This window comes from Triticum aestivum, chromosome 4B (assembly GCF_018294505.1).
Source record: "Triticum aestivum cultivar Chinese Spring chromosome 4B, IWGSC CS RefSeq v2.1, whole genome shotgun sequence".
NCBI classification, from domain to species: Eukaryota; Viridiplantae; Streptophyta; class Magnoliopsida; order Poales; family Poaceae; genus Triticum; species Triticum aestivum.
The window spans coordinates 30027568-30042665 of NC_057804.1; the positions used below are offsets into that span (position 1 = coordinate 30027568).

At 47.1% G+C, this 15098-nt stretch overlaps 2 protein-coding genes across 3 annotated transcripts; one reads left to right on the forward strand and one right to left on the reverse strand.

Moving 5' to 3' along the window:
• Positions 1–3304: 3304 nt before the first annotated feature.
• LOC123094308 (MAP7 domain-containing protein 1-like) lies at positions 3305–4232 on the forward strand. Its single transcript, XM_044516344.1, has 2 exons — positions 3305–3607; positions 3686–4232. The coding sequence occupies exons 1-2, from the start codon at positions 3392–3394 to the stop codon at positions 4058–4060; spliced, it is 591 nt and encodes a 196-aa protein (XP_044372279.1). The 5' UTR covers positions 3305–3391; the 3' UTR covers positions 4061–4232.
• Positions 4233–5123: 891 nt separating this feature from the next.
• Positions 5124–7581, reverse strand: LOC123090787 (serine/threonine-protein phosphatase 7 long form homolog). 2 transcript variants are annotated; one of them, XM_044512128.1, is made up of 5 exons: positions 6763–7579; positions 6578–6688; positions 6317–6479; positions 5700–6242; positions 5124–5615 (listed from the first exon to the last, which is right to left on the reverse strand). In XM_044512128.1, the coding sequence occupies exons 1-5, from the start codon at positions 7539–7541 to the stop codon at positions 5238–5240; spliced, it is 1974 nt and encodes a 657-aa protein (XP_044368063.1). In that variant the 5' UTR covers positions 7542–7579; the 3' UTR covers positions 5124–5237. The 2 variants fall into 2 exon arrangements, with proteins under 2 accessions (XP_044368063.1, XP_044368064.1); XM_044512129.1 differs by lacking the exon at positions 5700–6242 and having other exon boundaries at positions 6763–7581.
• Between the last annotated feature and the right edge of the window lie 7517 nt (positions 7582–15098).

Below are 15098 nucleotides of genomic sequence, written 5' to 3' on the forward strand. Positions count from 1 at the left end.
AGGAAATGGAACGCGGATAGGATTGGGTCAACGGTCAGCTCGGACGTATATGACCCCTTTGAGGATTCTATCTAAGTCATGTTTTTGTGACCGGTGATATAGATGTCCTGTACCTCACAAAGAAGATAAACAAATTATATACCCAAATAAAAAAACAGATTTCCAAATTTAAGAATACGGAGAATGAATTATACTATCTCAGTGTTTTTAGGAATACTATCTCAGTTATTATGTGAAATATTGCACTGTAGTTTGCTGCAACGCCTCAACTTTGGTTGTTAGTTACTTAACCCCATTACTTCTGAATTTTGTGCAGGTAATATATATACAACGTGACAAGGCTTGGCGTGACCTAGAGTTCATATATGTATTTGGCTACCTGCGGCCGTCCAACATGCTCGCGCATATGAACCCGGCCGAGTACCTGCATGTATACAAACACCATATACGTATGTATACAAGTATCTACGGTCCGGCCGGCAAGTGCGACGTATACATATATGAATACCCGCTATATAACTACTTAATCATGTAATAGCATCGACTGGTGCGGCACATTTGGTAAGGAATCAACGCATCGGTAGCTACCTAGCTAGCCATTGATGGATGGACTTCATACGTACGATGGACTTAGGCCGCGTTCGGACTCCCTCCGCTCCGCGGCTCCGCGCCGGAGCGGAGTGGCTTGCTAGGTATAATACGCAGAGCTGCTAAAAGGGCGCTCTGCCGGCTCCGCTCCGCGGAGAGCGGCCGAACAGGCCCTTAATCAAGATGGGTCATTAATTTTGGAACAGAAGGAGTACATGAGATTGAAAGAAACTAAGCTCTTGCGCGGCACCACGATCAGCTCATGTATGCAAGGTAAGTGGTAGCATGCAAAGGGGCATGGCGCCCTAGTCTGGGGCGTCGTGCCATTGAGTATGGCGCCCCAGGCCGTGGCGTCATGCTCCCAGGCATGTCTGACGTGGCGAGACAACGATGATCTTATGACGCCAAGCCGTTGTGATGTCTAGTATGATACCCTGGGCCCAGATGTCAGGCAAAAGGTCACTTTGTGAAAAAAAAATCAAATCGGGTTCATTTTGTGTTGAACTTTATAAAAGGGCTAGTTTTGTCGTTTTTCACGTTTACCAGCGAGACGGAGCAACCACCAGACCTGAAGCTCTTGGTCCTCACTGGATCAACCAACATGCCCATGGGCATGGCTAATTTTTTTTAAATAATACATTTTTTTTATAAAATGTGAAAAATAATACACTGTTTTGAGAAATTACATAAACAATACAGCGGCGGCTTGCTGTAATCCGACTGGGGCCAGTCGGCCACGGGGTAGCCGATTAGGTTCGACTGGGTCCAGTTGGCTTATGGCCCATGCATCATACGTACTGTGAGTTGTGCTAATCATTTGATAAGCTAGCTAGCTAGGCTCTGCCCAATCGATCCACCAGACAGCTAGGGTGCTTGTGGTATACGTGGACATTTTGCCGTATACGCTCGACCGGCCGGAAAGGAACGATCGACCAGATGTTGTTTACGTATGTGTCTCGTGAAGATTGTTCCAGCCAAGTACTAGTAAGTACTAGTTCATGTCCTCGGAAAAATTGATTACTAGCTCGAGGGCTAGCTTTTACACTTGAAGCTGGTCGATAATGAGTCAGCTTTGCTTTGTTCGTCGCGGTCGTTGTTGTCGTTTGTCGCCGTCGTCGGAAAGTACTCAACGTCAAAGGGACCTGCGCCAACAATTGGCACAGGCCCGACCTTAGCGCCGCAGCCGTAGAGTACTTTCTGACGACTACGCACGTACAAGCTACAGCCCGAGTACTTTCCGGCCGGTCAAGCGTATACGGCAAAACGTATTGCTAGTGTAAAAGCTGGCCCTCTCATCGATTACAACAACTGCATGCACACACGCACAGGAAACTAGCTAGATCGATTAATACATCAGCTGCATGCACACACGCACGGAAAGCTAGCTAGCTAGATCGATTAACTCATGCACTTATCGGCTTTGCGGAGGCCGACTGCATGCACAAGGCACTAATCGGCTTACTGGTGGCCGATTGGGCCTACTCGGCTTACCGCTGGCCTACAGAAGCCAATCGGCTTCCCCAACGCCGACGCCGTATTATTTTTGAAATAAATGTAGACGGTGTAATATTTCTCAAATTTATTAAAAAAGTATTATTTAAAAAAATAGCCATGATTGATGAATTAAAAAGAAAGGAGGTGTGTGCTGTCTGTTTTGTTCTGTTAATTATCGTCCTCTTGGCAGCCATACAGATCCCATGCGTAGTAGCAATGATTCACCAAATCCCCGATTTGATCAAATGATTGCGATTCACAATGCATCAGGATTTGCATTACATACTAATGCCCAACGTTTTTCAGGAAGGCTTGATTATTGTTATTGTTGTTATTGTTTTTTGCCGGAAAAGTGAGCTTGACTGTTGATGGGAGACCTACAGTGATGATTAAGCACTGCAATAGTTGTGTAATTTGTCCTTCATGTCTCCCACATGTTTATAATGAAACAATCATGGGCAAAGTAGGCTAGTTTTCATTTTTGAGGGAGCAAAAGTAGACTTTTTGTTGTTGCTTAAACCTTGACAAAGTAGTGTAAAAAGAGATGGTTTTTGCGATCCAACAATGACTTCGCACTTGCTCGAGGCTCTAATCAAAGGTCATGATTTTTGTCTAAAAGGACCCCCTGCCGAACGCTATTGTCAAAAAGGACTATCTGCAGAGAAAAACGTCAAAAAGGACCCCCTAACTAGTGGCGGCAGGTGCGGCAGGCGACACGTGGCACCTGCCGCCACTAGGTGAGGCGGCGGGCCCCGCCGCCACCGCAGGAGGCGGCCGCGCGGTGCACAACGGAATCTTCCACCGTGCAGTAGCTGTGACGGAACGGGCCAGGAGAGGCGGGCCCGGCCGCCACTAGGTGAGGCGGCGAGCTCTGCCGCTGTCACCCCGCCGTCCGACAGCCTCAGCTGCGCGCGGGCCGAGGCGTGGGCCAGGCCGCCACCGGAGGAGGCGGCATCTCTCTTCACGCCCGACGCATTTTCCTATTGCAGATGGCGCTGATTCCCGTGTGCAACAGCGACCTGACGGCGGTGATTCCCACGAGCGGGAAAATGCACGCTGATGCTTCTTTCGCCCAAGAATCAGTCTGGCTATTGCTTGAGAGGATGCGACGGCATCAGTCACTCGCTGCGGGAATCCAATACTGCGGGAAGCTATTGTGCCGACACTACAGGGATCCTAAATTTTACTGCTTAATTTTCTCGCCATTATTTGTCGTCTGGGCTTATAAAAGGAGACACCGAGGCTCTCGTCCAGCCATCCTTGAAATCGCCACTGCGCAAAGTGTATAACACATTTTTTTTCAGTCGGTATGAGTTTGCCTTGCTCGGATCAAAGCATTAGGCCGAGGAAAATGAAGAACGCAAGTTTGCCTCCTGGGGTGGCAGTCCTGCGATGTTGGTGTGGCGATCTTTGCAAGGTGAAGGAGGTGACGGATTTTTCAGATTGGTTGGGCATGAAGTTTTTCATGTGCGCCAATTATGAGGAAGATCCTGCCGTAGCTATTTCAGAGTACGACAAGCCTCCGGTATGCTTTAACCATCACAAATAGATATTGTTGGTATTTTCATTGATTCTTTAGTAACATTCTTGTTTGTTGTTGTAGTCTCCTCCGCCTCTGTGCATGTACTATCATTGGATTGACACGGAGAAGCCGGCTTGGGCAGTGACTGAGATTCGTGAAAGAAGTCGCCGTGCGTGGAATAGTTTATTTGCGGAAGAGCGACGCGAGAAGGCGGAAGCTGAGGAGAAAGCAGAGCAAGAGAGAGAGTTAAAAGAATACTATGCGGAGCAACACCGTTTTTTTGAGGAAATGGGAAAGAAAAACAGGGAAGAGGCTCGTCGCATGGAGGAGCAGGAACGACAGCGAAAGGAGGCTCGTGAGGCAGAGAGGCAGAGAAAGAAAGAAAGGGCTCGTCAGGCTAAGGCAACAGAAGAAGCTGGCGATGGAAAAGGGAAATATCCACGCTGGACTCAGTAGATTCCTGTGGTAGTATTTAAAATTCCGCAATCATTTGTATCTTTATTTCTGCACTTTAATGTAGCTTTATTTCAGGAGTTAAATGTAGGTATATTCCTACAATGTATCTTATTTTCAGTTGTGCCGTGTCGTAATGGAAAAAAATATAGTTTAAGAATAAAGTAGTGGCATTTTCTTTCCCTCCACTAATATCGAACATCGTGCAACAACTACAAAATAAATTTAAGATAGAACATAATGCCCTACAATAACAGAGTACAAACTAATAATGCAAGTACATCCGAATTAAACGGTAGAACTGGAATAAAACTACATGAAGACATCATCGTCATCCTCCATCGATGCAGAACTCTTGCCCTTCGAGGATGTAGAACTCTTACCCTTGGACGATGCAGAACTCTTGCTCTTCGAGGATGCAGTACTCTTGCCCTTTGACGATGCAGAACTCTTGCCCTGTGATGATGCAGCACCCGAAAGCGGCGGCATGAAGATATCATCTTCATCCTCGCTCTCCTCAGTCCATAAAAATGGATGCATTTCTGCAGTCCTTCTGAAAGTTTCACTCTTCGGCTCCACTACATTCTTCCACCTTGCATGCAACCTAAGAAGTTCTTTACGTACCTCCTCATAGGTCCTTTCAGGCCACCCAGACCTACGTAATTGGTGAGCCAACTCATTCATTATGGTGTCACTACCGGTGAGTTCGTCCCATGGAACTATCCTATTGTCCATCCTGAAATCGGTAGCTAGCCTCAAAAGAGTCCTGCTCATCCCAGGGTGAAAACTACGATCGAAAGGATAATGGGACATCTCGACTACACTACACTCGAATGCTTATCCACCTCCGTCTGAAGGGGGTTTTATAGGTAGAGAGGAGAAAATGGCGGGAAAGAATGAGTGCAGTATGGCGGGAAAGGGTTGGCGGGAACATATGGCGGGAAACGAGTGGCGGGAAGATATGGCGGGAAGGGGTTGGCGGGAAACGGGTGGCGGAACATATGGAGGGAAAGCGTTGGCGGGAAAATATTGAGGGGAAAGCGTTGCCTGAAAATATTGAGGGGAAAGCATTGACTGGTGCATTTTTATTTCAGCAAACATAGATGTTCAAATCGAAAAGTCTGATACACACATATATAGATACAATGGGTCGCGCATGTGCATAGATGAATCACCGTACTTAACGACGACCACCTGGCCTTTCCTTACGACCGGAAGGCGACAAGCGATTAGGTGGCCGGGTCACACGAAGACCGCGGCCGTACTCCACTTCGGCTTCATGTGTCTGCGAGTCCTGCGTAGGTGGTGGAGTCGCGAATCCTTGTTGCGAACCTGAAGCGTAATTGTAGGCGTATGGTTGTGACTCCGGGGGGATAAAAGATGGGCCAATAACATCCCCTCCGAAGAACTCTGTAACTAATGATGTAACCGTGTCGCCAAGATCATGTGATGCTCCCCAGAGGCCTGTGTTGACGCCATGATCATGTGATGCTCCCCGAAGGCCTGTGTTGACGCCGCGTTGGGTGTTCTCATCGCCCCAATTAACATCAGGTGTGTCCTGCACATAGAAACATTTTAAACAAACTGTTAGAGGATAATATATGATATCATTGTAAATGCATTGAAATCTAAACATGACTACCTGAGCATATCCCTCTCCTATACTGTCTGGCCATTGTACTTGGTGCTGGTTTAAATCTGGTACACGAGTCTCCTCGGGCATGGGGATCCCTCGCGTGGAGAGAAACGGCTGAGATCCCTCACCTTGGGTGTATGCATCATATCCTGTGTACGCATATGGGTTAGGGGAAAGAAACTGCTCGGGCATCGAATCCAAGCCCGTGCCATGGTCCTGAGATGTTTGCCCCTGACGAAGCTGCATCGAAGAAGAGCGATGCAGTGGCAGAGATGAGTCATGTCGTGGCAATGTCGTTCTAGTACTCGGACCCTCCCCCCATTGCTCATGGCTCGTACGCGCCTCGCTCGGTCTGGACGACGGTGCCGCACTCGGTCTGGCTGACCTCGCTACCGGCATGTATGCTCCAGTGGCAACGTCGTCGCCTCTACCGCATCTGAACTTTTTTGCCACGAATTGTTGCAAAAGTTTCTGGAATGTCTTGCGATATGGGCCCTGGGCCGGCATGCTATCCGTAGCCATCTGCCCTACTTCGTTGACATTTTCAAGCTGAACAATATTTGGATGTTATTTAGTTCCAATGATTATGAAATGATGGACCTAAAAAAGTTACAAGTGATTACCAGGTGGTCACGATAGTAAGCTGCATGCAGCTCAACATGTCTCCGCGCCTGCTCCTCTTGTGTGAGATGTGTTGGTATAGTAGCTGGCTGACTGGTCAGGCTAGCACGTGTGTTCATGCAGTACCACTGCTTGTACGCTTGATCTGTACTTCCATCGTACGGCCTGCAAAATTAAATAATTACATAAACCTTTGTGATGAAAGCAAAGCATCTTCACGCATCGTATGATCATCGTAAAAAAATAATGTACATAAAATATACCTAAGTTCACGCACTATATCTGCTAGCGCTTCATTTGTCCACTTGTGTACCCATTCACTGTTCTCTTCCCTCCAATCGTATAAACTCCAACCCCTGCCCATATTGGTTAGCCTGCAAATATGTAACAAAGTGTGAGTTTAGTAAATTAAAAATGACACTAACTATTTAGGGATGTCACATCTTACTTATGTGTTTCCTCATCGATACGTCTGGGAAAAGGTGGTGGAATTTCTTGATAGAGACCGAACTGTCTCATTACACGCTCTGGGTTGTAAGGTTCAACACACCACAGGAACAATAAGTTGCTGCGAGTCAGCCAGAATGCACTATCGGTCAACATGCCTGGTGTGAAGTGTCGAGCATCAAAGACCAATTTTAGCTGGTCCTGAGTCCACGGGTTCCATGTGACTTCTGCCTCATCAAGTATCTCAAACTGCTGGTGGTACATAGGGTAACAATTTTTCGCAATATCTGGAGACCAACGTTTCCGTGCCTTTGTCCACCTGGTGGCCATAGTTGCGCTAGCACCCTCGCCAAAGTCATATGGGTATATGGGTTGTACTATACGAGGTCGTCCTACAGGGAGGTATTCCCAGGACCACAACTGTAGAAACTCATAGGCGACACAAAGTAATGGAGCTTTTTGTGCGAAAGAGGTTTTTTGCGTGGCATCACACAAGCCTCTGTATGTATGAGATAGCATGGCAGAACCGAAGCTGTATTTTGGCTGCTCGGGTAAAGGTTCATCTACCATATTCTCTGCAATGTAGATGAGACCAGGGACAACAACGTCCCCATGTGAATTTGGAAATAGATTCCCGAGGAGCCACAACAAATATGCAAACAGATGTCTTTTTCTCGTCTCCTCATTGGCGAAGCTAGATAAATTAAGAAAGTTATCACGAAGCCAGACGAGTGGGATGCCCCGAGGGTTACCAGAACGTTGTGATTCTGGCATTTCCATCCCAAGACGGGCTGCTATATCTAATGCTCAAGATGGAGACACTCGTGGAGAGACTACCGGCTCACCTCTAATTGGTAGAGCAGTGATCATAGAAACATCTTTCAGTGTAGGTGCAAGCTCCCCAAAATGAAAGTGAAAGGTGTGGGTTTCAGGTCTCCACCGGTCAACGAGGGATGTCAAAAGGGATGGGTCCGAACGTACTTGGTCGTCGCATGATGTGAGCCTAGCAAAACCTTGTAGTCCATAAGCGTCAAGGTGAGCAAGGAAATGATTGTGTATTGGCCATGTTTTCTTTATGGTTCGAAGTCTGAAAGGCCGATAATCATGCTTAGTATTTGGTTTCAAAAATAGGTGGCAACGGTGCCCGGCGTCATGGGGCCCCTGCAAAAGCACTGGCACTTCACCCATAACCTGCACACAAACATACAAATATAAATTACGAGGAAGACAGAAATACAAATGCAAATCTAAATTAACTTAAAAAATACAAAGAGATACGATTTACATTAATTATCTGAAGTTAACATCAGGAGTACAATAATACAAAGAGAATGAATTTAAATTCAATATAAGTACACATAACGAGTAGAAATATAAATAGACATGGCGAGTACATATATATCAACATCATGCGTTGTTGTTGGCTCGATACGGGCAGTCTTTGCGTGAATGTCCAGGACACCTGCAAACGCGGCATCGCCTTGGTTCTCCCATCTGGCTATGGTCCATGTCATTGCGATGACGCCTAGACTGACGTCGTCCCTTTGCGGTTCTCATCAAGTCGGTGTTCGGAACCCATTTCGGCCCATCTGGCCACAACATTTTGTAGTTCATATCAATGCCCCAAGCCCAGAACTCACCGTTCCAAGTGTTGTATAGATTGTACATGTTAAAGTACGGCGATATGTATGGCTCGACGCTGATTTTTTGAACAGCAGCCGCCCGGAGCACATGACTGCAAGGGTAGCCCTCAAGCTTGGGCTTGTTACAAGTGCACTCACAGGAGGTTGAGCCAAGGGTGACAGCTTGCTTTTTTGATTCTCTGTGGTGACCCTTAACGTACTTGGCTCGCACATTGACCTCCCACTTATTCCTAAGTGCGTCCACTTTCCTGCAGCCATGACTTTGGGACTTCTTTGCTTTCTCGTCCAGATGTCTTTGCATCTTCTCGGACCATGGCTTGTTCAATTCAACTTGTGCTTTGGCGACGGTGACCCTGTCTGCAAAGTATGACAGGGTCCGGTTCCAAGTTTCTTCAATTAGGGCTGTGATAGGCAGTGCTCGCACCCCTTTAAGAACACCATTGTACACCTCTGACATGTTGCTGGTCATTATTCCATACCGAGCCCCGGTGTCGTGAGCCTGTGCCCACTTCTCCAAATGAGGGCAATTCTCGGTGATCCACTGGCTCAAATTTATGACCGTCCTACGACCCCTCCGGTCTTCTCTCTGCGGCAAGGCCGCGCGGTCGATCTCACCATTGATACCTGCCCATATCGCATTCATTTTGGCTACAGTTTTTTGCATGCACATCCTCTTGAATAACTTGAACCAATCCTTGTTTTTGAATTTGGAGTAAAAGTTTGCTGCCAAATGCCTCATGCACCACCTTCCCTCTAGATCGGGCCAGCCCCACTCTTCTTCCGACGCCTTAATTATTTCAAGAGCGCTTAATAATCCAGTGTTGCGATCAGAAATGATGCAAACACCTTTACGCTCTTTCACGACACCCATCTTCACGCAGCTCAGGAACCACAACCAGCTATCTTTGTTCTCGCTCTCGACCAATGCATATGCAATAGGAAGAAGCTGATTATTTGCATCCGCTGCAATCGCCACCAATAGTGTGCCCTTGTACTTTCCAGTGAGAAAGGTACCATCAACAGATAATACCGGGCGACAGTGCCTGAAGGCTTGTATAGTCTGGGCGAATGCCCAGAATAAGCGGTCCAGGATTAGCTCACCCGGGTTCATTGGGTTTGGACGTTCTCTCCGCCAAACTTGAGTCCCCCTATTAGCACTTGCTATTTGATGAAGCATTCTAGGGGCATAAGAATATGCCTCCTCATAGGTACCATACAAGTTCTTAAATATATTTTCCTTCGCATGCCTAGCCTTGCTGTAGCTAACAGGGAATCCAATTAGATCCTCTGCATCTTTTTGCAGAGCCTTAACACTAATGTTGAGACTTCCCTGCACAATTGTTTCCATCGTCTGTGCCACAAATTTTGCTGTCACATTGCAGTGATCTGAAAGAGTCCCAGTTTGCTCACAGGTATGCTCCACTATTTTTGTGATATGCCATGACTGACATACCCCAGGCTTCAGTCTAGCGAGAACTCTTCCGCGGCAACCTTTCGCGGTGTGGATGCATATGACCTTCAACTCTTTTTTATCAGACTGCTTCACTCTATGCTGGCGGTGGATGCCGATTGCATAGCTACCCATTGCCTGGTAAGCAGACTTCTTATCTGGGAAAACTTGCCCAACCTCCAGGCTTCCCGCTCCTAGGCCAGAAGCAGAGTGAAATTCGTTGGTGATGCTCATATCCTGTAAAAACCCAGGTTGCAGTGCCGCCGCGACCGCCCTCTGAGGAGGAACATCTTCTTCTCCACTTGACTCCGAAGACGCAGAAGAATGATCATCATCATCTAGCGCCTCCGGCAATCCCTCCACGTGTTCGCTCATGTCAACGGCCGCCGACCAATATCCTGTGTCATACACAGGCTGGCCGCCCGTCGGTTCCGATGGGCCGATGCTAGGGGCTGATGTGATGGCCAACTCGACCTCACCACCCCTGCTACTGCATCCGGCAACATCAGTGACTGAAATGAACTCCACATACACCATCGGCTGACCATACATTGAGTTATTGGGATTGCTTGCAAACCTCATGTACGACCCCCACGACCGATCACCTGTGACAGGCCGCAAACCCCAACGGGCAACTGTCCCATCATTTCCTCCGTCAATGACGAAGGCCTCCATTGTCATTTTTTTTCCTGCATCACTGGGCCAAACACCGCTCGGATGCACCTTCTAACAGCTGCGTAACCCACGTTGACCATGTCTCTCACCACTACTGTAGTCGACTCGCAGAAGGACACATCCACCCCGCATGGACCGTCGCGTAAGACGTTCCCATAGTACACTACTAAATTTTCCATAGTACCTAACCAACATACATGTTTACATTTCAAATAATTAATAACTGAACATTTAGTAACGATGACAACATTTACATATCTTACGACTAAAATAATAATTGTATTTTCATTAGAAATATTCGGTTTGTTTTTAGAATCATTTGCTTAGACTTTAAGGGGTTGTTTGGTTAACGGGTATTTAAAGATCTATTTTTCTCAAACTTGTCTACGAGCGTAACAAACTAAAACTTTGTTTGCTTTTCTCTAACTACCCCAAAAATATCCTAAAATAGTTCTCGTAACATGCAAAAACTTAGCTTCTGGAAAAACGACTATTAGTAAAATGTGGTTTTCTACATAATTTCCTTACAACAGGTTATGACAAAACTGAGGGTAAGTACTCGCTAGCCAAACAACCACTAAACATAATATTACGATAATAACATTTAAATATCATATGAGTAAAATATCTAATTTCTTCCGGCATGATATAATGTTTTTCATATCATACGATAAAATTCATTTATTTACAAATAATAATATTTGCAGCGGCATGACAGTACATCAATATAAAAAATATTAACAAAATTACGGCGTCATTTTATACCCATGTTATGACAAAACTCATGGTAATTACTCGCTATCCAAACAACCAGTAAACATAATAATACGATAATAACATTTTCATATCATATGAGTAAAACATTTAATTTCTTTCGGCTTTATATAATTTTTTTCACATCATACGATAACAATCATTTATCTACAAATAATAATATTTGCAGCAGCATGCACATTATTCACAATACTACATCAATACAAAAAATATTAACAAAATTACAGTGTCATTTTTCACCTTAGCTGCAATATGGATGTGCTTGCGAATGCAATATCCGTCGCCGGTACTATATGAACCTCGTCAACCTATTATCACATTAACAACAATATTACACACGGATTTTTCTTCCTGCTAACAAAAGTATGAAAATAGCACTTTCATGTATGTGTTCATCACCTCAAAATGGGACAGCGAAAATGGAAACACAATTTCTTCAATCACGTCTTCTCCTCCTTGTTTGATACTAAGATGAATTATTTTACCTAATTACATACATCATACATTAGCACCTAATGTTAACATATAAAATTTAGATTATTGTGACTTATTAATAATCATACCACATAAAATAACATACCACATGAAATAACATACCGCATGCAATAAACAATTAGAGTGCAATTTTTTCTTAATTACCGTATTAAGATTTCCCGCATGTCAATACTAATGGACGCACCTAACATTGATGCAACATCTTCAACCTACTATTTCAAAAAAATAGTTTAAATGCTACATCTCTCGTCTGAAATTATTTCTAACCTCTAAGCACTACCATCACATAGCTAATAACGAGCTAAAGGGTGAACTAATTACCACCCTGCATGCATAAATAAATAAATGTATTGCAAAGCTCATACCTTGATCTTCAACTTCGTAGTTCACTTTGCACGGCTATTCCTACTACAGAAACTCCAAATGACTCCTCCAAGTGCTGAAATAATGCCTAAAGCAACATAAAATACACACTTAGGAACTAATCAAATAGAATAAAAACATCGTGCATGCGAATGAAACCAACAAAAATGGATAGATCTTACCTTAATCTATCTTTTCTTCAACTTCATCATCCTCAAAATCCAACTCTAAATCGCCCTAAATCACGAGTGAAAGTGCTTACTGAGCTTTCTTTTCTCTCTGTACTTAGAGACTTAGAGAGCAAAGGAGAGGAACGAGGTTACAGAGTGCTTGCGCACGGAGCTGAAGCATGGCATATAAAAGGGAGAGGATCCCTGTAGTGTCGGCAGCCTCGGATTCCCGCGCGTGAAAATCAACATCATCAGCAACAGCATGCAAGGAGCAAAAGCAAAGCAACAAGCCACTCGTGAAATTCGTCGTTTGCCGCGCGTGGGAATCAGCAAAAGCAACAACAATCAGTGCCAGAGTGATTCCCGCCCCGCCAGTTTTCGCGCGTGGGAATCAGTGCCATGAGAATCAGTGCCAGGACATCGCCTTCCGTGCTGCTGTCGACAGGGGTGGCCGCCTCAGCCAGCGGCGGCGTGGCCCACCTGCGGGGCCCGCTCGCATCAGGGCCTGTCGCCCAGGCAGCGACCGCGCCAGGGCTGGCCGCCTCACCCGGTGGCGGCCGGGCCCACCTGGCCCGCCCCGTTCCGTCGCGGCGCGACGCAGAGGGAAGATTCCGTTGTGCACCACGCGGCCGCCTCCTGCGGTGGCGGCGGGGCCGGCCGCCTCACCTAGTGGCGGCAGGTGCCACGTGTCGCCTGCCGCACCTGCCGCCACTAGTTAGGGGGTCCTTTTTGACGTTTTTATCTGCAGATAGTCCTTTTTGACAATATCGTTCGGCAGGGGGTCCTTTTGGACAAAAAATCCATGATACGCTGTTCATATAAAGTGGCAGCGGAACAATAATGAAATGGACGCAACGCAACCATGCACGTCAAGACGTGCCCTGCTTGCACGAAATCAACTCCATGGCCGGAACCCAAAAGGCGAAGAATAACCAGTTTTCAGAAAGAGACGACCATCATCTTTCTCTCTCCTTTTCTAAAAATCATCTTTCTCCCTCATCGTGTTGAGCGTGAATAAATACTGGACAGACAGACAATTAGCCATGCGGGTCGCAATCCGAACATATTGAATATTTGGTGCGGCTTCTGTTCTGCCCCGGCCGCTGAGCTGTAGATCAGCGAGCGCTTTCACGTGGTGCCGTGTGCGGTGCTAATCATGGTCGTGTGCGCTTGCAAAGCTAGTATTTTAGGCGGAGTGCAGATTGTACACCTTCCATTTGGATCGGGATGGTACAAAGATGTTGTTGGCCAGTTCAGCAAGAGACAGTGCAGTCTGCAGTGTGGCCAACATTACCAGCAACAGGAACCACGGACACACCTAAGGGAGTGCTGACGGAAGCATCAAGAGTCCCTCTCCTCCCTCTCGGTCGAAAACTAGAGGAACCGCCGCCGCCCCTCTCCTCGACCCCCTCCCTCCTGATCCAATCTATGGCTTTTCGCTGCCGCCGCCCCACTCCTCGCCGCCGCCTGAGCTCCGCGGGGCAAAGCCAAAGCGAGGGATGATGGCGGCGACGCGGCCTTCCTCTGTCGTGGCTCGGGATGCGGTTGCGGTGGAGATCGCCGTGGGTTTCCTGAGCGAGTGTGTCGTCCGGCGTCGGCGGTGAGGACCCTCGGCCTTCAATGGCTCACCCTGCAGGGAGGCGATTCCGGGCGGTGGTACGGCTCCGGTCATGTGGTTTCCTGACAGCAGATGTCACCCAATGGCGTGTTGGATGGTGGAGGACGTCAATCTGATGGTCCAACCAGGGATGGACGCGAATTTGCCAAAGAAAACTTGGTTCGGCCTCAACCAGAACCGTCAATAGTGACGCCCGCGGGCGTCGTTACCTCACTGGAGGCGTTTTGTGAGGCAATTCATGTTCCCTGTATGCCCCGGGGGAACCCCCAGATTCGGGCTTTCCGGATGGTATGATGGCGAGGTTCCCCATCGTCAGCCCCATGGGGGCATCATCTTTGGGGTTGTATATCGACTGGAGGGACAAGTGTTTGGCTTGGTGGCTGGGCACATGTCTTCGTACGCTTCTCGTGCGGTGACCAAGGTGGAGCGGCGTGCCATCTACAGTATCAATGACGACAAGTCTTGGCGGCAAGGTGCGGCAGGGGTCTCGGCACTAGATACCGTTTGATGGTCGCACGCAGGAGGCTGGCGTTGTCCGGTGTCGCGACGACGTCGACGACACAAGGGTCTGGCAAGAACAATGCATTGATTGCTTTTGAAGAAGGGAGTGCGAAAGAAGACGGTGACGGATTCTACAGCATACCCATGCAGTGCACGCTGAGGGTATGCTAGATCGGCTCGTGCTCCTGGCTAGCGGCGAGTGGCTTGGCGAGGCCATCAGACTTCTTGATGTGTGCGGCGCGAGGTCAGGGCACATCATCAAAGATTCGATCGACCAACATGCCCAGGTTGAATTCGAAAAAAAAGGAGGTGCGTGTTAGTCTCTTGCGCTCCTAATTATCTCCCTCTTGGCAGCCGAACTGATCTTGTCTGACAGTGTAGAATCAATAATTCACCAAATTCCTGTTAGTGTCTGCTAGTAAAATGGATTGCAATCCAGAATGCGTCAGGATGACGATGATGATGACGATGCGACGGGAGGAGATAGATAATGCGCAAACGTTTTCGGGAGGGTGGGTGAAGTTGCCAGGAAGAGTGAGACGGCCTGATGGATAAGCGTGATCGTTGATGGGAGATCAAACGCAATGATTAATGATTAAAGACTGCAGTAGTTGTACTATGATTAGTCCTTTATTTATGTCCCCGCGT